This window comes from Sylvia atricapilla, chromosome 2 (assembly GCF_009819655.1).
Source record: "Sylvia atricapilla isolate bSylAtr1 chromosome 2, bSylAtr1.pri, whole genome shotgun sequence".
Lineage (NCBI taxonomy): Eukaryota > Metazoa > Chordata > Aves > Passeriformes > Sylviidae > Sylvia > Sylvia atricapilla.
The window spans coordinates 47377689-47402613 of record NC_089141.1 but is presented as its reverse complement, the minus strand read 5'-3'; the positions used below and the strand labels follow the sequence as shown (position 1 = coordinate 47402613).

At 38.6% G+C, this 24925-nt stretch overlaps 1 protein-coding gene across 3 annotated transcripts in view; it reads right to left on the bottom strand.

The window, feature by feature from the left end:
• Positions 1 to 24251, bottom strand: part of PDS5B (PDS5 cohesin associated factor B) — a 99091-nt gene extending 74840 nt beyond the window's left edge. For 2 of the 3 annotated variants that reach the window (XM_066313159.1, XM_066313160.1), the window contains exons 1-3: positions 24162 to 24247; positions 3813 to 3938; positions 216 to 419 (exon numbers count right to left, since the gene is read on the bottom strand). In XM_066313159.1, the coding sequence (XP_066169256.1) occupies positions 216 to 419; positions 3813 to 3920 (312 nt within the window). In that variant the 5' untranslated portion in view covers positions 3921 to 3938; positions 24162 to 24247. Of the gene's footprint in view, positions 1 to 215; positions 420 to 3812; positions 3939 to 24161 lie in introns of all 3 variants that reach the window. The other variant, XM_066313161.1, reaches the window with a different exon arrangement.
• Between the last annotated feature and the right edge of the window lie 674 nt (positions 24252 to 24925).

The window sequence follows — 24925 nt, the reverse complement described above, 5'->3', positions numbered from 1 at the left end:
CAAATCCAAAACTCTGTGAGTTATTGGAAGATGTACTGTACAGCCCTTTATGTCATGGACAATTGACTTGACCAATCATATCCCCAAATCAAGTGAAAACTTTAAACTGTTTAGGCTGAACCAGAAACAAAAGGAGGGAAAAAGCAGTCATAACCAATTATATTAATCACTGAGTATAAAAACCTGGTGTGGAAAGAGAGATTAATTTAATTTACCTTCAGTTTATCTGGTGAAGTGTATGGAGCTTCAGGGGCATAAATTCTGAAAATATCAGCAAGACAACATGCTACCAACAAACGTACATCCTTATCGGGATGTTTGAGGAAAAAATCTGAAGCAAGATGTAAAGCAAGATTTAGGTAGAGCTCCTTTTCTTCTTCAGAGTCCTGGTCCATATCCATGAAAGTTTTCACAACCATCTAAATAGATAGACACATATTAATACATAAAGTTAAATACTCTGTAACAGAATCCTTACCAAAAGTTACTTTTCTGGTTTTATACAACTTTCATCAGAAGCATTATTAGCTATACAGTAGTACTTACTTGAGCAACCAGTATTTTCATTTTTCGGGGCACAAGAAAGACCTGGCCAGGTCCTCTATTAACTGTTCCAACATACAGTCTAGCAGAACTACTGAAAGCCTAGTTGTAGATTTCCCAAATCTTTTTGAGAAACCATATAATCGACAAGAATCTTTTTGAAAAACCATATAAAAGTAGTGCAACAGCATTCACTGTTACAGCCATTCACTTAAAAATTCAGGAAGTGGTAAACATCATTAAAAATATTTGTTTCTCCCTCAACTACTCAGTGATGGTTTTTTTCCTTCTCTTTCAGTTTCAGGTTTTTGCCTATTACTGCACTGAGGAAAATTTTATTCCCTGTGCTGTCCAGAAGCAGAGCACACACTTCATGCAAATGCATATAAATCCAGGCAGCTCAGCAGCATGGATGTTGTCCAACAAGACTAAAATGACCACTAGCATTATTAGGATCCAGTTACTGAAGTTACGGAAGGAAAAAAAGAGTCTGGGACACAAAATATATAACATGCTAAATACAACAAAAGCAAGAAAAGCTATATTTAGTAACTGCTAGTTGGTGAGAATGCTTATATGTAAAAAAACTTTCTGAAGGAGAGAAAACTATTGACAAAACAAAAGAAATATGCCCTCCTCCAATTCCTTATCTGACTCACAGAGGCAGAGTTATTTTAAGGAGTTCAACTCCTGTAAAATTAGCAAAATTATACTAAAGACTTAATTACACAATCCTGAGAATTAACATCCAAACTCCCATCTATTTCTTCAGTGCAACAAAAAGATATTATTCAAAGAATAATAACATCAAGGCGTAAAATCCTGTAACACTGCAAAATACTTTACTTTGCTATAGTTTCTTGTTTGGTTGGCTTTTTTTCCCTCTTCAAAAAATTTGCTATAACTGGCCAGGGAGCAACAAGACCAACTTAAGAAACCCCAAACTTCTGCATAATTAGGATCACAGAAGATGTAAAGTTTTCAAACATGAGAATTCTTTACAAAAAGGCACAGAAGATCAGCAGCTTATGCAGACCCAACTTCCATTGCAAGAGAAATAAAGTCCTCTGCAGTCAGACACAAGATGAACCACTTGGTTCCCTTGTGCCCTTTGCTGGTGCACTGGCGCCCTTACACACTAATTTACAAGTCAGTATTGTTTTCATTTCTCTGAAAAGTGGTCTTTTCATACTTCTTGCAACAAGTATGGGGGGTTTTCTACACTGGAAACGAACCTTTAGTGTTTTTTCCCTGATAATATAAACATCTGTACAAATCAGGACAACAAAGATCAGTCATCCTATCAGCAGAGCAATCCATCACAGCGTTTAAGGAAAAACAAAGGAAAACAGGTTAGTTGCCCTAGCATAGTTTTCCAGGTTCCTGCACAGCAATAGGTTAGAGGATTCCGGAGCCTGAAATCACACCAGACCACCATGATTTCCTCTCCTGGAGCTTCATCTTCCAGATGTGGCACATATTTCTTAACCTGTTCAATTTTTGTTACATCATTCTACAGAAAGAAGCTTTGGAATTTACTTGTATAAAACTTACAGAAAAGTGTATTATTAGGCTTCTGGTCTAAAACTAGTATCTCATTAGATGATGAGTTGGTTCTTGTGTATTAAAAGAAACTCTGGAAAAATGCTTTTCTCACACTATTCATCATTTCCAAGTGTTTATCATCTTCTTTCTGTCTTCAGTGCTAGTTCACAACTGTCACCACTTAGTTTCTATCTTCTTTCCAAATCTATTATAAATTTCAAGAGGGCATCAATTCAAAATGCATGAGGTAAGTCATGCTAATGCAGAAATTCACTCTGCATGTTTTCCATTTTACTCTCAGATTTCCCAATAATTTGCATTTATATTAATATATCATCATCAACAAACAGTAGAATGTTTGCTTGTGTACAGAAAAGTGCTTTTCCCCTAATAATTATGTGAATTCAGCAGTCAGAGAAATCAAGAGGCTAACAGTTCACTTATTTATCAACTACTGTTCTTTAGCACCAGCAACTTTGTACTTAAGTTCTGTACACTTCTGGAGTAGCGTGGATCATTCAACCTGATATAAAAGAAACACTGTGCAGTTTTTTCCCTGCCTGAGCACCAACGAATTCACAGCCAGAATAAACAGCTAACAAGAAACACAAGACATCTTACAAAGTTCTCTTATTCTGCAAGACAGATCAAGATGACAGAAGGGACTAGACATTCAAGGCCAAAAATGAAATTAAGCTATGGAGAAAAAATTATTAGTAGTAAGAATTGTGGTGCTGCATTTCCACAAGCTGAAAAAAATGTGCAAGGGCTAACAGAGAATTCCTTCTCTTAGGAATCACTCATATGTAGAGTTATAAATGTTGTCTTTTATTCAGCATTATAGAATGCAATATACTCACTAAAGTCCATCAACCAAAATCCCAAAGCTTAGACAGGTTGCTGGGGGAAAGAGGAGAAGCAATCCTTGTGCTTTTGATTTTATTGGGTTTTGTTCATTTATCCATAGTTCCAACTGACTTAAAACTACTTCAGAAAAACTCCAAATTAAGCTCTTCCATCTGTTAGAATACTTAAGGTTCCTCTCCCACATCTGCTCCCTCCTGTTTCACAGGGCAAGCCCAAGCTGCAGGCATTCCTTCTGCACAATACAGGCCTGCCTCTTTGTCAGAGTACCTGGGTAGATACAGAACTGTAGTAACAAAATTAGCCTCCAAATCTGTCCAACCTTCATGTACACTTAGGCCAAATAAAGTGGTCAAGAAATTCCAGACAGAAATACATCAAAGACTGTAGATATAGTCAAAGTATATAGACCAAAGTATAACAAGACTACCTTCATCATGACACAGGCTAAAACAATGAGAATAAAGGTTTTTACAAACAAACGAAGGAGCAAAAAGGTGTGAAAGGAATGTACTGAGAGGCATTAAAAATATTTCCAAAATTATGACTCTCTTTTTGAGAAGAAAATACTGGAAAACAATGAAAGTACTGGCTTAGCATTGTAGCTGAAATAAAATTTAAGTAGTATTTGAAATCAATGCAGCTCATTTCTACTTTTAAATGCATTTAAACCTTTTTTGAACAAGCCGTTTCAAGAAAGTGGTAGAAGATAAGGCAGAAAAGCAAAAACGTTTCTCCTTCCATGCATAGAAAAGGTAAAGCTCAAAGGGAAAAAAACACCTTCCATATATATAGTAATAGGATCATTGAACATCTTTTACAATAAACATTCATCTGCAAGCAATTACTTGCTTACTAACCTTTAGCCTTCTCACCATCTCTTCTTTAGATATTTTATCAGAGATTTCTTTGACTCCTGGAGGATATGTGATTTTTCCATCATTGGCTCTTGTCTTTGAATGAGCCATGATTTCACGGTTTTACAACTGTGGAAAGAAATTAAGAAGACAATGTTGTTTAACTAGTTCATGCTTAATCATAGCTGTCCCACTTTGACAAACAAAATCCAACTAGAAATATATCAACAAACCATAAACACACAAAAAAGACAAAACATTTTGATTGATTTCAGTAATCTATACTATGGGAGACAGCAACTATTTTGATATCCAGGTAGATTGTCCTATAACACAATAAAGCTTTCAAAATGTACAAATCAGAGTAAAAAAGCTAAAACTCCTCATTCCAGAATGTATTTGATCTTCACACTAATGAGACACAAGCAAGAATCTCACTGTACTGTATGATCTGTTTCCACCTCTTGGTAATATTAGATCCCAGCTAGCTTTGGTGTTCAGACATCTGAAGTGGACTTTATGTTCTCTTTACTCTTTTGGAAAATGTAATTTTCCAAAAAGGTAATTTTCCAAAAAGCCTAAACACCCGTGCTGTTAATTGCTACACACCTCCAATTGTAACCTGCCAATACTGCCAGACAGGCAGCACATAGAGCAGACCAAACACAATTGCTTCCTCTGTGCCACTAAAGCCAAGTTTTCAAGTGAAAGACTGCAGATAAGCAACTTAAGGTAGGTAACTTCTTCCTAAATTCCAACTAGGAACACAACCCTGTTACTTCATTTCTCAGTCCCCTTAAGCTGATGCAAATGCAGACTACCATGTAATCCACTATAAGTTACACAGAGTTTCACTGCTGTAGAGAAAGAAGCTGAACTGAAACCTTTACTTATATAAAAGCAATTAATACAAAAGATAGTGAAAAAATCTAGATGGCATGTGTGGGGATAATCAGGATCTTAGAAAAAGACTGTACCAAGGCAGTTATAAATGAAGAACATAACAAAAAGAAAAAAAATTTCTTTGCCATTGTCTTGATATTTTTATTATTTAGCTAAAAGTATGACCTACTTCTAGCAGTCATGACTGTTCTGAACTGTGAATTCCAAATCAGACATTTTCTTCCTACAGACCTGCTCCTATACGAGAATCTATGTATACCTGGAATTTCTTGTAACTATAACACCAGAAATAAAAATCAGCCAGACTCTACAAGAAGAGATGGGCTAGCATCATGTTCTGTAACAGCCATAATTAAAATTTACTGGCCCCCAAGCCAAGGTCATTCTACACTGAAGGAGAACTAACACTTGAAATATATTTATCTACCTGACTCTTCCAAAACACATCAACACATTTTGTATTCTTCAGTTCATATTTCATGAAAACAACCCAAGTTACAGATTTTGCTTCAACTTCACCTAACCTTTTACCAAACAAAAAGTTAACATTGGCTTTTAAATTTTTTTTTCTTGCAATGAACTCATACAGCACAACACATTTTATTTTTCCAAATAGGGAAAACATGAGTAGAACAAATAATCAGATTTCATTCAACAGGCATGACATGCAATGTACTTCAACAGATACACAAAAGTCAACTCAGTTTCTGCCATCTTCTCCACATCTACCTACACCCAGCAGTGGAACAGCGCCACAGGCTTGCAAGTTGTAGTAAACATTGACAATGACAAAGCTGGGAGGAAACAGAACTCATTGAAGTAACTTTTTCTAATACTAAAATATTATGCCACTTTTATCCCCATTATATTTATTTAGTGCACTGTCATAATAGTAAGTCTAGGGCTCCACAAAAGCACACAGAAATTGTAATGAAGTTCACTCTTCTTGCCGTTTGACATAGATATTCTCTTCTACCTTTCAGATGGGATGATGCCATATATTATAGCTAAATTAATTTTAACAGCTCATCACAGTAGAAGGGAGCCTTGCTCGCCTGAATCTGAGACTGTACAAAAGCATCAGATGCTTTGTTGGACCAATCAAATTTACCAACTCAAAAAACAAGCCTAATTGTTTTTGAAAAGCGTGTGACAAGCATCAAAGCTAACTCAAGGGAAAGAACACGAACTAAGGGAACTGGGGAACAAAACTCCATTTTCCAGTGGTGGATAGCTGTCAGATCAAATCAAGTGCAGTAGAAACTTGATTAGAACATGGTGATGTCAAATTTGGAAGGCATTTTGAAATAATTCAAAGACTAAAACTCATATATTGCAGTCAAGTTGAACTGTGCAGCCAATATGTCCAGCAACCATGCAATCAAGCTTTTAAGCTTCAGTGGTGTCCAATGTCTGGATGAAACTGAACATCTGTATTGTGTTTATGTGGCAAGGTTTTGGTAGTGGGGGAGTCTGAAGGGATGGCCCCTGTGGGAAGAAACCAGGGGCTGCTCCCATAGTAAACAGAGCCAGATCCGGACAACTCCAAAATGGACTCATCCCTTGCCAAAGTTGAGCCATCAGTGACACTGAAAGCATCTCTATGATAATGCATGTAAGAACTGACAAAAAAATGCTCCACAGCAGTTACTAAGAAGAAAAGTGAGAAAAGCATGAATCAGCCCTGCAGACACCAGGGTTAGTGAAGAATGAAAGCAATCTCTCTGCATTTATCTTGATCCATGAACTTTTTTGTCTTATTTCCTTCCCTGTTCCATTAGGCAAGAAGAGTGAGAGAGCAGCAGTGTTAGCACCTAACAGCCAGCCAAGGCTACAGACAGGGATGTACACAGCTTATCGCTCTCAGAAGTACAGAAAAAAATAGGACTTCATTTTATAGAGAATTAGCACATTAGTCTTACAGGGTCAAAAATAATTCTAAAAAGGTTCTACAAAATAGAACAAAAAGGATAAAGAATCATAAACCTTCTAACACTGAGAGAAACAAAAACCATTCAAAAGAAACAGCAGAAAACAAAACCAATCATTCAAAGAAAAGAAAACTCAATGCTAAGCAATCCCCTTTTACAACAGTTACAACTTCAACAATTACCTAAATAAAATGTCATTACATTCCACTGCTAGAAGTTCCAGTTCTTCTGGATTGCCAGTATAACTGTGCACACCTAGCTTTACCAAAATAATCTGTGTTGAACACTTAGTAGAATCTAGGATTTTATTCTGTGGAGAAGAGGAAGGTGTTTTGGTGATTCTAACCAAATGCAAGTCTCTGTCATTTCACGTTACAGAGACATCAGTTGTTTCAGTGAACTTCCATCATGGAAGAAGAAGACAGTAACAGCTAAGAACAACAAACTCAAGGCCAACTATACCCACAACATGTTCAAAATGACAATCCATAAGCCAGTGAGGTGATATCCAGTGACTGAACTTCAAAAAGCTTTTAAAATTCATTTTTATAGATCTAGTGCATTGCAAAAGAAAACAGTCTAAGATGACAAGCATTTTGAAAGAAGAAAATTCTTTGAAAGCATCTTTGAGATTCAACAGACTCAGCTGACAGTTTTTATTTTTTTTTTTTAATGAAATTTTAGAAGTTCTCCACCATGTTTTCAAAAATCCAGTATTATACCATATACACCATCAGAAGGGAAAGAGTACAAGTCTTAAAAGAAGAGACTGAGGGAACTGGGATTTTTTAGGTTAGGGAACAGGAGACTCAGGGGGGACCTTACTGCTCTCAACTACCTGAAAAAAGGTGTGGTAAGGCGGAGATTGGTCTTTTCTCACAGAAACACAAGAGGAAATGGCCTCAGGTGGCACTAGAAGAGGTTTAGATTTGACATTAGGAAAATTTTCTTCACCAGAAGAATAGTCAGGCATTGAAACAGTCTTCCCAGGGAAGTTACAGAATCACCATCCCTTGCAGTGTTCAAAGGTATGTGGTGGATATAGCACTTTAGGATATGATTTAGTGGAGAACACAGTGGTTCTGGGTCAACCCAGAGTCATTGTTGGACTCAGTGATCTCAGAGGTCTTTTACAACTTTAATGATTCTATGAAAAAGGAAAATGTTCACATGGATGCCTTTTTTAAGGCAAGAAAACACTTCAGACCATGCTTTGCACCATGCAGAATCCAATCACATAAACTAAACCATGCACTGTTTCTGCTGTTATATGAGGATAAAGAAGGGAGACAGATGTCACAAGAAACTTGAATGAATATTTAACAAACAAATTCCAGTCCTAACAAATAGGAATAAAAATCACGATTCAATCAGGCATTCGTTTTTTCAGTTATGGTAAACAGCACTGTAAGTTAAGTCTTCAAAACCTATGAAGAGAGCATTTAAAATACAAACCTTGCTCTTTTACACAAGGAGATGATACAGTAAGACTTAAGATGTCTAGAAACTGCTTCTTTCAACACAGAAGCACCACTGCAATTACAATTCCTCAAAGACCTAAAGTCAGGAATCAAGAGCATATCAAGAAGTATATTGAAAAATAGTATGTATAAAACAGCATGACAAATTAAAATCTAAGTTATAAGGGAGGTTGGGTGGAAGAAACTATTACAGACAAAAGAAAGATGACAAAACAAATACCCTTTGTACAAGGACAACAGGCAAACTAAAGCATGGAGAAGAACCCGAAAGTGGAAGTTACATTTACTGGGCATTAGAATAGGATGGATTAAAAAGTCATTCACCTCTTGTGACAAAAATCATCATATTCAATGTAAAATTATGATTATCAGCCAGACCACAAATGGGAACAATCAATTAGTCTAAACAGAATTAATTAGTAACAAGTACCACTGCCAAAATTTGGTCAAGCTCAAATAAATAAACTACACATGAGTTCTGTACATAATCAGTAGCATCCAATAGCTACTGAGTTCTAGCTAAGGCTACTGGCCATTATATTATTAAAACATTCAGATGTTTTCTATAAAGTAGGTAACTTTATGAGTAGCTTAACTTCACATCCACTCTTGCTCAATACTTTAAAATATGGATTGTGATTATGCAAATAAAACACTGATTGATATCTTGCATATTAAGTATCTATGCAAATATACTCCATAGATCAATATATATAATTAGAGGATGTTAAGTCAATGATCTAACTGGAGGACTTAAATCACACTCCATTTAATTGTATAATGTTTGGTTGACAGTTTACATTGCCCATGGTGATTTAATTAACTGTGCTAATCATTAAGCAAACTGTGCCCTAACACACATGAAGTCATCATGTGTCAACAGTGACTTTCCAGAGATCTATACATTTGTTTAAATCTTCATCCTACATAGTTTTGTAAAAGTCTTACCCAAGTGATGAAGAAAACTTTAGCAAATCAACCCTATCAACCTTGCAAGTCTGTTTCCTGCCTAACTTTCACTTCCTCTTTAAAATCCAGAATCCAAACATGAGGACCCAGAAAATCACCAGAAACAGAGGTCAACTTAGCAAATTCTATCATTGTTATTATCTTTCAGAACTTGCCCTGAATATACATAATTATCTATACAGTTATTCCTGAGATAATTTTAAAATCATGTATATAAAATCTATGAAAGTATACATCAAATATATGTAGGCTAATATTTATACTTTTAAATCTATGTTTGCAAGACATTTCTCAATGTGCCAATGAGAATAATACTTTCTTCATGTTCACAAAGCTATTAGAAGTGAACATAGGAAGTGTTTGGCATGGCAAAAAATTTAAACGTGTAAAGAACTAAATACACGTTTCCACAGTTCATATCATTACAACAAGAATGTGTAGCCAAAAAAAGGATTGGTAAATATTCATCAACACTTTCTCCACAACCACGCAGGATAACCAGTGGCCTCTCACTGTCACAGGCCATTCCATCAACAACACAAGAAGAGTTTAGAAGACGCAAAAACATTTTCCTAAATTGTCCCATGGAATATTGCAAGGAAACAAAATCATTTCCATCTCATAAATCACACTACAGATTTCACTCCAAAGCTCTATTCCTTTTTCAACACACAGTTTGTCATTTCTTATTATTATTTACATACATTTTTTTATTTTTGCACCCTCAGTAGGTAACATCCTTATATGAATTAATATAAACCATGACAAATTATTGGAGATGACTAACATTGTTTCAACAACACAGGAAGTATGAAAAAATTTGTCAAGGCGTCATTTCCACAAAAGATGCAACAAGATATCATTAAGAGATTACTCAGGAACTCTGAAGCGGAAGAGGCAGGCATCTTTCTACTTCGTCAGTGTTATTAATAAAATACAAATAATATAACAATTTAAGTAATTTATAGAAATTCTTTATATCTTGGTAAATTCCTGCTGGCATATAGCTGACTGACAGCAATTGATCAAGATGAGAAGTGACTTCGGTGTTAGAGACTTGCATTATCCAACTGCCATTAAACTAAATCTATTTCCATAATGTATCTACTGCTAAGGAGTTATAACTTGGCTATAAAAATCCACTCCAAGATGAAATTTGGCATTTAATTTTCTGCTGTTGAATAAAATAGAAAACTTTAGTGTGTTGGACCAAGGGTGCTCATGTAAATCCAGGTCGTTTTTCATACTGATTCAGGTACAATGCCTGGACTAATACTTTCCCTTCTCTTTTAGAAATATATCATGTTATACTGTTTACTTAACTACCATTAAATCAAGATACTAGTATTATCCATTATATCAATAAAATGCTAGCTTCCCGTTTCTGTAAGGCAGCATAGTAAGGACTGATACAGGAAGAATTTCAAAAGTCACTATTTAAATGTCTTCTGGAATGAAGACCCAAATTATAAAGTAAAAGTAACACACTCAGTCCAACAAATAACAAACATGTACTGGGTTTCACTACAGAATGCCATTAATGGCAGTCCTTTGACAGTCATACAAAAGTCATAATACCTGTTTAAATTAGAAAATATTTTTTTTCAAACCTACACTAGAAAATACAGCAAAACACATTAAGTTTCTTTATTAACATATTAAGTAAGCACTCTGTGGAAAATTAAAAGATGTGCAGGTGGTAACTGTGCGAGAGGAGAGATTATCACAATGTAGAGAGGATTTAGAGGATTCAGGAAAAGAACAAAGAAGAAAAGATTAAGACATGATACCAAAATCAGCACATGAGCACTAAAGGGCCTCAAGCAAGTTAAACAGTTACAATCAGTTAGCAAATGATCCCAGGCAAGTCCCCACTTCTGCTGATAAGATTGAAAAAAATCTTCATTAAAGAAAGCCTCCCAAAGATTTATGAAAGTAGAAAGCATTCAGTACCAACTTATATCAGCACACAGCTCTCTCCAGTGGCATTGCAGACACTTGCAGCTTCCACAAAATGTGACCCAACTTTATGTTTCAGCATTTTTCCAGATGTTACTGTTGTCATTTTTCTTTTAATAAAACTGTCTCTTGTTTTATGCCATTTATGAAATAGCATTGTCACTGAAACACACTCAATTAAAAAAAATTAATAGAAACTATATAAAAGAAGTCACCATTAAACCATTCAATAACCTAAAGAAAAATAAAACTGACTTCTTATTGTGGGATCTCTGCTTTCCCATTTCTACTCAAGACTAAGTAAAAGAGACTGTAGGAATTAAAATGGTTAATTTCTGTGCATGGCTGCAGGAAAAGAAATTACAAAGAGATAAAAACTAGAAGGCGATAGTAAAAGAATCTGACAGAAAGAAGAGTGTAGGCTGACTAAACATGATTTTAATAAAACAGACATCTGCAATATATTTGTCAGTTAGTCAAGTACTAGGAAAAACATTCCTTAGGTGGTCACATTATGCAACCACACTATACAAAAAGTTAAGGAAAGACAAACTACTAGTCCTCAAGAGTGTTCAAACAGAAGTGATGTGGTGATGTACACAACTCCAGGAGAGGAGTCACAGGCAATGTCCATGCCAAAGGAACAAAATTAAGTTTTAAGCTTTTGTATCCTTGACTGGGGTGCAAGAAAAGTTTTTATACTACAAAGTGAACCCCAACAACCACTTAGTGAAGTTTTAAGTAGTAATTAGAACCCTCAAAACAGGACAGTTCTACCACAAAGATAAGGAAATACAAAAACAAAAATAGAATTGAAGCCAAACTGAGATATCCACTGTAAAAAAGCTTTTAAAAAATTGCACTTCAGTAGCTAGAATCAAAAAGGAAAAAGTACTGCTGTATAGTAATGACTGTAAAGAAAGAAGTTACTAAAGTATCCTATAAAGTCAGCTGAATACTCATTTTCGAGGAAATTACAGGTAAAACTTTCCTGTGATAACTGGTAACAGGTATCTTTAATCAGAAGTTGTGTGTCTGCACTTAAAACTTTCCAATTTTTAAATCAGAGCAACTACATGCGCACCATCCAAGAATTCATGAGCCACTGTGGAATGCAAAGCTTTTTAAAGGTATTTAAAAATTAAGGTGCAGTATCCTTCCATTTAAAAAAAATAAGTTTATTTAAAAAATTAAGGTATACTACAAGAAAATAAAAACAGCACTCCCATTAATAATGCAGAGCAAAAAAGTAATACTACCACTAGAGCTGCACTAGTTTGATACCAATGATATTTTAAGAGTTTAAGAAAAAACCTGCATGCTGAAGACAGAATTTCAAAAAAGAGATAAATGTAACCTCTAGGTTTATCATATTACCCTGGGACAATTTATGTTTGGTTCATCTGTGATAAAACAATTAGCATTTTCCTTGCACCAAGTACTATTTTTTATGGAAGCATTCAATTAGAAATCATAGACAGATTGATTCAGAGATAGATGAGATTGTCATACAGTAAAACACTGAAAGTTTAGAGGAACAGAAATGTTTGCAAATACAAAGACAGCATATGAACACCTAAACAAGAATATAGTCGCTAATTGAAAAAAAATCAGCTGCCAGGGGAAAATAACAGGAGTCTAAATAGGGGTCCAGTGCCTAGGTCCAAGTATAGTCTCATGGTGATCCTTCTACTCAACATTAACTCTAGGACAAGGTACTTCAAGAGCCTCCTCTCCTCACTGAAGATACACAAGCACTATCTGGACAAAGTCCTGTGCAATGTGATCTAGGGCAACCCTGCTTGTGAGCAGAGAGGTTGCATCAGGTGGCCCACTGTGGTTTCTTCCAACTTGACCCATTCTGTGCTTCTGTGGAACAAACCAACCAACCAACCCTCCACGAACCCAAAACTTCAACGGCTAACACCCATTTTAAGGTACTAGCAAGAACTTGCTTGGAATACTATGGATGGCCACCAGCACCTATCATCCAGATAATATAAACTGGGAGAAGCGCTCATGAAGTCATGAGGACAGCATGTGCACAGAGGCAAAAAGAAGAGACTGCCAGGAAGGTAAGTAGCAAAGAGGCAAAAATCACTATAAATCACACAAATACCAGGAGATCCCACCCCAGTTCAAAGAAAATGAACCACCGTAAGACAAAAGGTGAAAGATAAATAGCTCAATGAGAGGCAGACTTTTGGTTTCTAAATTAGAATTTAAGAATGACTTTCTTGTCAATATCTGATACAAAATATCCAAATAGAATACAGTACAACTTGATCAATTAGCCCCTTGCTTTCATATGGTATGTTAGAAAAGCAGATCATGAATCCCACAAAACATTCTTCTTCCAGAATCACCAGAAATACTGGAAGTTCTTAGGCTGGTACTCTAAAAGAAGAGCCTAGATATCAAAATTCCAAAATATCACTCATTAATGGTCATAATATTGACACAGCCATCTTTTACCAGGGAAATTACTTTAAATTTTCTAATGCAGGAATTACTTGTTTCCTTCCTCCAACTGCTAGAAAAGAATGGGGGAAAAGAGACAGGATTTTTTATTTATTTCCTTTCCTTTAACTATTTTTGAAACAGAGTAACAAAAAGCAGTCATAGAAACCTCAGATACTTTGCATTATATAATTTCAAATGATTAACAGCTGTAAGACTCAAACAAGTGGAGAAAAAAAACAAACATGCAAGAATGGCGTGGAAGCCATGAGGAAAATAAGGGGAACGTAACAGGAAGAGGAAACAACTACAACACAGACATCAGGCACAAATCAAGTTTAACCTCTGTTGCCCCTTGGGAGGAAACATCACTTGGTACTATTTTAGTGGACCATTTATGTGGCTAAAAGTGCCTTACTGAGTCTTACCATGAAACTTAGTCATTTTTTTGTTTTGGGGGTTTCTGGTAAGAATTAAAATTAACAAACATCCCCCCAAGGGAAAAAAATGCCAACACTAAGAATACTAAAAAGGCAAAATAAAATACTAAAGAGAAATAAAAAAAGCAACTAAAAAAGAAAAATACTAGTATGCTATCACAGAAGCAAAATAGAATGTAAAACTTCCCAATGGCCAGTAAATATAAAGTTGGTTTTGTAACAAGTCAGAATTTATACACCTAAATGAGATGCAATTCCATTCCCAACTTTGCATATAATGTTAAAAAATACAAAATTATATGCTTTACATCCTACTGCAAATTATTTGATACAGAATTACTGAAGATCAAAGAATGCTACTGGGATGGATTGCACTGTAACACCTAAAAAGAAAGCACGGGCATTCAACTGCAAAGTCGGATGTTGTTCTACACATCAATGCATCCACTCCTGGTAATATTAATTATAAACAGACATTTATATTATAACTGCACATAGCAATCTTAGTACCAAAATCACATTCAGCTGGGTGTTTGACAAATAGAAGTTGTCTACCCAGATGGCTTCTATCAGTTCAGCTTTTCTTCCCAGCTAAAATATTTTATTTTGCTTTTTGCAAAACTGTGACAGAAAAGCAGACTGAAAAAGATAACTGTGTCCCCAAAGACAGAGGAAGAACCCATAACTGACCACAAAGCACAAATCAGATGAAGACTACAATGAGGTGAACTAAGTGCATTTTAAGACCACAAGGACCAGCAGTAGTTTCGCAATCTAGTCGCCTACTGGCACACATGAATCTATCAGTAAGATCACTTACAAAAAAAAAGCTGAATATTCTCTTAATATTTAAGTCTTAACTTACCTTTGACACCTACCTCAACACTCAACCAACATGTAAGTTCTCTGCCAATAACACTCCTGTAGCTTTTTCTAATACAGTTATTCATCCCTTACAATTATTTAGCCCTGTGGGGTTGAATGGGGTTGAATTTTCACAGAATGGTTGAGGTTGGAAGGGAACTCTGGAGGTCACCTGGTCAAAACTCTCTGCTGAAGGGTCACCACAAGAAGAGCATCTAGATGGCTTTTGAAGATCTCCCAGGATAGTGCCCCTGCAAAATCCCAGAGCAACCTGTGCTAGTTCTTGACCACCATCACAGTGAAAACATTCTGAACAAACGTCTTGCATTCCAGTTTGTGCACATTGCCTCTGGATCTATTACTGGGCACCATCGAGTGGAGTCTGTATCGTCTTTGTATGCCACTTTCAGAAATTGACATATATTGGTACATTTTAAACCTGGTTTTTGTATAAACAGGAGCATATGTACAGCTATGTAAACTTTTTTGACAGTAAATTTCCAAGCTCTAGTTTGTTTTCTGTTTTGAAGTTCATGTTTAATATTTAGTTATCCTCCAGCTGCAGCTCATCACTCACATTAGGACACACGCAGATGGAATGAAGCTGCATTGGAGGAAGTTCAGATTGGACCTTAGGAAAAGGTTCATCACTGACAGGTGATCAGCTACCCCAGGGAAGCGGCCATGGCACCAAACCTGTCGGAGTTCAAGAAGTGTCTGGACAACACTCTTAATTACATGATTAAGTTTTAGGTAGTCCTGTGTGGAGCAGGTAGTTGGACTTAACCCTTATGAGTTCCTTCAGGCTTGACAATTTCTATGATTCTATGCCATATTTGCTGCACAATGACTGACAAACTCATCGCATGCATCAGCGTGTGGCCTTCACGTGTGTACTTCAGTCAGGTTCAGATCTGTGCTGATGTGCAGTAAGGACATAGTCCTCATTTTACTGGAGTGGATCACTGCCTTACAGTACCCTGTAACCCACTCCCCAAGAAGACCTCTCCTCCTACCCAGGAGAGTACTAACAAAAAATCAAACCAAAAACAATGATGAAAAATTGTATGCACTCCCCACTGGATTGTGTTCACCTAATAGAAACCACCTGGACAACAGTAACATCTATGGGAAACTAATGCTTATTCATTTTAAAGGGACAAAGTTTTCAACTGAAAGGACAAAGTTTTAAACTATTAATAAATAAATACAGCTGCTTGCACTATGACTGTAAGCATACAATAGTGATACAACAGTTCAGAGAGTTTCTACCTATTACCTGAGGTACAAGAACTGTTCCTGCACACACAAGCACTGTTCACTGCTCTCTCCTTACTCCCCTGAAGTTAGAAGGTTAACATAGCCAAACCAGACTAACAAACACATCTGGTAAATCCTGCTGACAGCTGAATCTATCACTAATCCACCTGTCTGCTAACAGCCAGATGTTGCTGTTTCTTTAGCACAAAAAGATGGATTTGTTCACACCTCAGCCAGATTCTCAGCTCAAGAGCAGTCTGTCTTAATTAAGACAAAAAGCTCAGCTTCCCATAGGAACAGCTGAGGTTTGGACACACTTCTACTAACTCCACTGGAGAGACCAATAAACTCTATCAGACAAAAGGACTAGAAAGTTTAGGGGTTACAGGAGAGGCATTCAACCAAGAAGCAAAAGTAATGACAGACAGAAGAAAAAGGGGGAAAAAAAGGAAAAAAACAGAAAAAAACACACACAAAAAAATTCCAAACAAACAAACCCCCACTGCCATACACCACAGCTGACATACCCTATCAGCCTTGAGATTCCTAAAATGCACAATGTACGTAAGTATCTGAAGGGAGGGCATCAAGAAGATGGAGCCAGCCTCTTCATCCTGGTGCTGAGCAATAGGACAAGAGGCAATGGGCAGAAACAGACACATGAAGTTCCATCTGAACACGAAGAAGTCCTTTTCCATAGGGGTGACTGAGCACTGAAACAGGCTGCCTAGAGAAGTTGTAGAGTCTCCTCCAGAGACGTTCAAAAACCACCAGCACATAGTCCCAAGTAATGTGCTCTCAGGGACACTGTTGGAGCCAGGGGGCTGGACTAGGTGACCTCCAGTAGTCCCTTCCAACCTTATCTAGTCTATGATCCTGTAAAGTCTAAGATGTGTTGAAGAAGGTGAGAGAGGAAGTACATTGTACAGTGAAGGATTGGAAGCTCAAGAGGTATGAGGACAAACTGGACAGAGAAATCACTAAGGAGAAACCAGAATAGAAAGATCAGCTGCATTGGCAGTAGGGGAATGCAGCCCCAGCAGATCTCAGTCCTTTCCAGAGCATATAATGTGCAAACACCACGTTACACTGCCCTTCTATCAATAACAAATACTTGCAAGAATCCACTGAAAAGCTCTCATACCTCACCCCACATAAAGCTGCTAAAAGAGAAAAACTCATTGCTACTAATAGCACTCCATCAGTTAGCCAGATACAAAGCTAAAGGTTACAACCTAAAGACTGACAGGAGCACATCCATACTGTGAATTTATTTACTAAGTTTGATTTAAAAGGAACAATGAAAATACAGAAGTAGCTGTAAAATCACTTATTAAGAATTAAGAAACAGATCTAAAGTTTCTTATAATATTAAAGAGAATACACAAAAAGGAGCTGATATACCTGATCCTTCACTACTATTTTCCAGACCACAGGATTTCATTCTCATTCAAAGCAAAGAAACTATTCAACTTTTCTCCTTATAATTTTATGTGTGTCCCTTATTAGACTCTATTTAAGCCATGGTCTGAAGAGACTTAATTTCTCACTGGGCTTTTGTAAGGTTTCACAGCTGTACTATGTTCACATGCCATAAAAATTAACTTTTTTTTTTTTTTTTTTTTTGCAACATTTCCACTAATTTTTCATAGAAATAAGTATTTGTCTCATTTCATAGATTACAGACCCAAGATACAGACTGAAATCTAAGAACTAGCAACCAATTTTACTTCTACAGCCAGGAATTTAGGAGGAGGAATTTAGGGGGCAACTTTTAAAGTATGCCAATTTATCCAGTGCTACATCTAATACTAAAGCATCTGTTGAGCCAGGCAGCAGTAGTCTGGGTCTAGAGCCTGTCTCCCAGGAAATCAGTGCACTACTAATAGGTTCTTGTGGGAAGTTTGGTTTAAACAGACTTGCCTAAGATCACAAGAAACTGACAGAAAGAATGAATTCCAGTATCCCAAAGTGACATTCAATCATTCAAATTACTAGATATGCTTCTCCCTTCCCACAGTCCCCTGTCAATTCATTTTACATTTTCCAGCTTTTGGAAAATATGTGAGCAGACTTTGATATGCAGCTTTAACTCCTAAATACAGTGGGTTGAAAAAAACCCCAACACTAGTATTATAACTAAAGACTACCATAACATACACTTAGAAGGACAGAAATTAATTTAAACTGTTCACTATTTTTAAAAAGAATTTGCAATTTCAATATTGTTTTAAAGCTCTTTTTGTATATAATAGAGAAGATTCAGGGGGCAATGGTCCATTAAGAAATAAAAAGTTCCTTTAAATATGTTTTTACAGGTATATACAAAATGCAGTATGGACAACCTAATGGAGAACTTACTACAGGCAACATTCGTAACTTTGAGGAGAACTTCCAAAACATTTTGCACTCTCAAAGTACAAGATCAGCCAGTCATTTAAAAAAAGAGTGCAGAATATTTCTTTCCAAAAACCATACATGCATCAAAATCTCTTTTCTTAGTTCTTGAACGCATTTCTATAACTGAAGGAATTACAAACTGCATGATCTAAGCTGGGCAAATGGAAGACAAAATGCATCTCCTGTTTGTTGTCTCTTTGAAAGAGACAACAAACTTCCTGACAACTCTTTTGAAGAGTTCATCATTGGCTTATCTATTCTTTCTTCCATTTCAAAAACACAGGAAAGCAAAAGTTATAGCCTGATTCTGACCCGTTCATACTCAGAGGAAGAAGAGCAAACATAAGCTTTATTTTGTACCATGAATTAAGTGCTTAGGCTGGCCACAGACATGACCCCCACAAGAAAGTTTTCACAAAGTGATGACACAAAAAGCTACAGTTACTTCCATAACTTTGTTTTTGTGTTCAGGAACTACATAAAAGCTTCATCCTGAACTACCAAGTAACAAAATCCACAAAATTATCAGAGAAAATATCACACCAAATGGCAAGCTGCCTAGCATCTCTGTACATTTTCCCCAAGAAAAGTCTTTGAAATTTTACATAGGCAGATGCAGTTAAAAAAAAAAAAAAAAAATCCACACCAACACAACTTAAATGCAATTACAAGTTTCCATGAAGTGTCTTCTGCTCAATTCTCCTAACTAACAATAATTCCATTCTTTTTTGTTAAGAACAAAAACCTAACAAATGCGGTGACAGAGACTTCCTAGAAATCTGACTGTCATCACTGGAATGTATATCCAAGTAACAAAGCAGTACCAACAGAAGTGAACAGTCAAACTCAAGGAGGACCAAAGATTACATACAGGAAGTTCTGATGTAAAATTTTCTCAGGACTTCTTCATGAACAATTTCTGCTTACTGTGGGTAACTGTTAAGTTTTTGATTGATTCCTTTTAGTAATTTTTTTTAAATTTTGATTCCTTTTAGTAATTTTTTACTTGTTCCTTTTCTTTCTAAGGCTTTCAGGATGAAGGGGTTTGACACTGAAGTGAGCTACAATGTGGATATACTGGGAAGTCTCAGAGAGAACCCCAGGCTACATTGGCAGAAGTTGTGGACAACCAGCTTGTCAAGAGTCACTTCCTAAGGGATCACAATTTTAGCTGAATTAAATACCCTTTAAAAGAGCTACAGATTCCTGTACCCAGCACAGGAAGGACATCAGGCAGCAAGTCCAGAGGAGAGTCACAAAGTTGTTAAGAGGTATGGAACACCTCTCCTATGAGGAAAGGCTAAGAGAATTGGGATTGTTCAGCCTGAAGAAGAGAAGACTTCAGGCTGACCTAACTGTGACCTTCCAGAACATGAAGGGGGCCTACAAGAAAGACGGATGGACTTTTCACAAGAGCATGTAGTGACAGGACAAGAGCGATTTGCTTCAAACTGAGAGTTGGATTAGATTAGATATTGGGGAAAAAATTCTTAACTCTGAGGGTAGTAAGACAGTGGAAAAGGTGGCCCACAGAGTTTGTGGATGCCCCATCCCTGGAAGTGTTTAAGGACAGGTTGGATAGGGCCCTGAGCAAGCTGCTCTAGTAGAAGGTTCCCCGTCCATGGCGGGGCAATTGGAACCATATAATCTTTAAGGTCCCTTCCAACCCAGGCCATTCTATGTTCTATGAAAATGTAGTTTAGGTGATTACAATGGAAGCAATTAAAACAATAACATTTTTGACTGCTAACTTCATGGGGGTTTTTTTTTGTCCATTAAAAAGCATGAAAGTGAAGCATCTAATTTCAGCAGCAGAAACATTCACCAGGATTCCTAATTAAGTCAGAGAAAAAGTACACACAGTTAGTATTGTCTGGAATCGATCTTTAAAGAACAGGGTCTGAATTAGAAAACCCCAGATGGGGTCCTGATCCCTGGTTATGGTACTCCTGTATAAATGGTGACAGGCACAAGATGATTAGTACAAACATCCCCATCTGTTCCCAATGAGGTATGGCATTTTTGAAATTATTATTTCTTGAAGCATATTAATACCTAAGTTGTTGTGAGCTGAAAAAACATAACTGAAGATCAGGCAGTATGAAACAAGCAGAATGCTTTCCCAGCGCTTGGGGTGGGATGCAAAAGAGTAAATTCCACAGATGGGGACAAAGTAATAGTGGTCTTAACCCTCAGAACCTACTTCAAGGACTTCTTCACACTTTACAAAAGGCTGAAAAGCAGTATACACTGAGACAGACAGCAATAACCTTTAAAAAGAATGGAGGCGCTAACATTTTGATTCTTAGAAATGAAACTAAAATATTACTTATATTTCATAAATTCTTTCATATTGGATTTATTACAGCAAATATTTGCATAAACATCTTTATTTTATTGTGGAAACTCTAATGTTCCAAAAAGGTTTTGAAACAAACCACTAACTTCCTAAAATAACAAAGTTAATTTTCATTCATACACCTCACTTTTCATATATTTTTTTCTTATTTTCACTTGACAGAACTGTATTAAGTTCTGTTCTTAGTAACAGAGCTAAGCAGATAAAAAAACACCTCACTTTTCTATAAGACTACATTCAACTGAAGAGGCTACCAATAGAAAAGCAATAAGTATGTAATTTGCGTACATGTACAGCCTCGACTTTTACATGTCCAATCTCTGAGGGGGAAAAAAAAAATCTTTTTTTTAAAGCATATATTTTACAATTCTTTAAAAGCCTTGATTCCTTCCAGGATCTGCCAGTGTTGTTCCGATGGTCCAGAGGGTCTACAAACCTGGAAAATTACCACACTTCACCACTAAGGACTAACACACCTTTTAAAAGTTTCCTCAGTTTTCCTTTACCACCTAGTTTCAGAACTGACTGAAAGCCTCCAATATTCTCTCAGTCTATCCAAAGATTACTTTAGGTTGCAGTATTGACATTTTGCGCTAAGAGTAAAAACACCATTACTTTAGATATCTGTTAAAAGGAGAATGATACTGACAAGTGGTAAGACAATGTTCCACATATCAGAACTACTTTTTGATTCTAAAAAGGAACTTCTTTGAAGGCAGCAGGAAAGACATTCCTGCTTTCCCAGCATAATATTTGGGGCAAGCAATATAAAGGGATAGGGATACTGGAGTAAAACTGATGGGGAAAAATAATGAGTTGCAGTATCATGTTTTCCTTCCACCTCAAATTTTGCATGTCTTTACTGTTCAGCTTCACATTTTCTTATTTGCTGCTCCCATCAAAATTCTCCTTGTGCAACAAGTAGTCTTTATCACCTCTCCCAATTCAGGTTTAAAAAAAAAAAAAAAAAAAAAAAAAACAACAAAAAACTCCAAACACCTTTAAATGAAAATCTTTACTAAACCAGAAGACTCATACATACACATATATCCTCTTATTCTTCTGTATGACTATAAATTGTGTAACTGAAGAAAGAGAGGAAGAAACTGAAAGCCTGGTAGAGAACAATATATCCCAAAAGAAAATGCATCTCTCCCAATTTACAGAAGGTAACAGTAGAAGGTATCCCGTTCTACTGATAAAAACAGATAATGCCTGAGGTTATGCCCATATTTCATTACTGTCCTATTCCTAATGCTAGCAATGACTGTTGGCTTTTATATGGTTAATTACAGCTTAATGACAACTTGAGTGACTTGCTCAATTTCAGTCCATAAGTAAGCATGTTACATAAAGTCTAAATTCAATATTTACAAGAGAAAAAAGAAGTTGCATACAAGTGCTAAACATATGTTTTCCCATTTTAATTTATTTAGTTGTTTCATCAAAAACTGGACTATGGTTTACCCAGTCTGCAAACTAACTAGTAAAGAGGATGCAAGAAACACATAGGCAAATACTCCAATATAGGATTACATAAAAAATCCCAAACAAAACACCACACCACACCCAGACACATCATACCCCCCAACCTTACAGTGATTAAGTTCAGCCTTGCTTCAGACATAGACACAAGATGTCATGCAAGTGCTAAAGTACTAAACTACTTTCTCCAGCAGTGCATCCTTTCAAACGCTGTGATGAACACGATACACACACCTCTGCTAAACCACCTCACCTGACGGCCTGTCACTGTCAGTCTTCTTTCATATGGTCTGAGCATGACATACATTCAGCTCTTTCACTTCTTTTTGAAGAGTTAATCTACACAGTATAGTATCTAGCATATCTATGCTACATACAAAACATACCAAGCAAAATTTCTACCACCTGAAAACTGAACAAATCCACTAGTCTGGAAGAGGAAAACCTGAAAGAATGCACGTCGTCTTACTGCCTTCCCAAAACGTGATTTGACTCTCGTTTTCAACTATAAAGCCACTCAAATTTTCAACGCTCCTTCTATTCCATCCCCAGCGAAAATAAATCAATTACAGCCAAAGCACCTACTCGGCAAGCACAAAACAAAGACCAACACGAGAACGCTTCAGCAGTTGTGTTAAATGGGAAAACACAACGCCTAACTAAATAACCACAGCTCTCAGAAAGCAACCACGCAGCAAGCAAGCATAAAAGTCAGAACAAGGCTGGCAAGACAAAATCCAGCTCTGTATGAGCTAGTCTGCTGCGGTTTAATCTTCCAGGACTGTTCACCGTCATTAATTGTTGATTTGTTTTGAAGAACAGATAGTGATTTATTTGCAGCGGGATGAAGTTAGGGACCTAAATTCCTGACCGGAGGCTCTCAACGTAAACAATACATAACCTATGAATTAACCATTCTCCATCTGGCAATTCAGATGTAAAATTCATAGTTTTCCATCTACCAGGCAGCGGCAATCGCCCCCCCGTCCAGCTCCCCCCCCCCCGTCCTCTCTTCTCGAGCGCTTTCTAACAGAGCCTGATGCAAAGTGGGAGGGAAAAAGAAAGAGGAGGAAAGGAAGGGGGGAAGAAAAAAAAAAAAAAAAAAAAAAAAAGCCAAGCCAGCACGAAAGAACCGGGCTCGCACACAAGTAGGGACCCACCAAACCGCGGTCCCCGGCAGCTCTTCCCGCTGAGGAGCGCTGGGAAGTGCGGTGCGGAAAGACCGAAGCGGGCGGGGAGGGGACGGGGATGTCCCCGCGCTCAGCCCGGGCAGCACCGCGCGGGGCGGCGGGAGCGCCGTGCTGCCCCGCGGAGCGGGGACCGGGCCGGCTGCCCGGGGCAGGCAGGGGACGCCCGGGGCAGGGAGGAAAGGGACACCCGGGAAGCCGCGATCACTCACTCACTCACTCACAGCCACGGGCAAGCAGCCTCCCCGCCCCCCCCTCCCCCCGGCCACTTCGCGCCGCGAGGAGCCACCGGCGCTGGGCGCGACACCGCCCGCCGGGCCACCGGGGCGAGGGGGTGACCCCCGGGCCCCCCAGCCAAGGTCACCCCATCGCCTGGAGCGCCGGGCGGGAGGGGGAGAAAATTTAGTATTTGACGGCGGCCACGGGAGAGGGGGGAGGGGAGCAGCCCCGCGGAGGGGCGAGGGGGATGGGAGGGGGGAGCTCCACCACGGGCCGAGGGGAGCTCTGCCCTCCCGCTCCCCCTCCGCTCCCCGTCCTCCTCCAGCGCTGGCCGCGGAGCTCGGTCCGGGCGAACGCCCCCCCACGCCCCCGGGAAGGAAAAATGGAGCGGGGACGGGGTGGGGGTACCCGCGGCCGAGGTGCCGCGCTCCTTACCCCGCCGCAGCCGCCTCGCCTCGCTGGTCGCAGGCGGCTCCGCTCCGCGCTGCCGCCGCTCCGGGCTCGGAGAGGCGCTGCCGCCGCCGCCGCCGCAGCCAATCGCCGCCAGCCCCCTCCCCTTCCGCAGCTCGCCCCGGTCCCCCTGCCGGCTTCAAAATGGCGCCAACTCGTCTCCGGCTGCTCCAATGGAACCGCCGAGGGCAGCGAGCGCGGCCAGCGCGGGGCAGCAGCGCCCCCTGCCGGCCCGCGCGGCAGCACCCACAGCCCGCGGCCCGGCCGAGAGGGGCTGAGGGTGGGCCCGGGCCGCCTCCGCTGCTGCGCGCCCCGTGGGCGGCTGAGGCAAGCACTTCCCAAAAACCACCAATTATTCAAGGACTGCTGTGAAAAAATAAGGAATAAAGTCGATTAACTGCGGAGAAAAAGCGGAAAAACTAGCATAAGTCTCTCATCCAGCCCTTTGCTCTTGCTTCAGTGAGTGCAAGAGTTTGAGGGGTGCCCTTACAGGAAAACGCAAACAGAAAAGCAACGTGGTTTCCTCTCGCCGCTACAGCGAAAAGGCTTCATTAATTGTAGAATCATAGAATACGGTGGAAGGGACCCATGAGGGGCATCGAGTCAAACTCCTGGCCCTGCACAGCACCATCCCCAAGAGTCACACCGTGTGCCAGAGAGCCCGAACTCTCCTTGGACTCTGTCAGGCTCGGCGCTGTGACCACTGCCCGTTCCAGTGCCCAAACACCCTCTGGGAGAAGAACCAGATC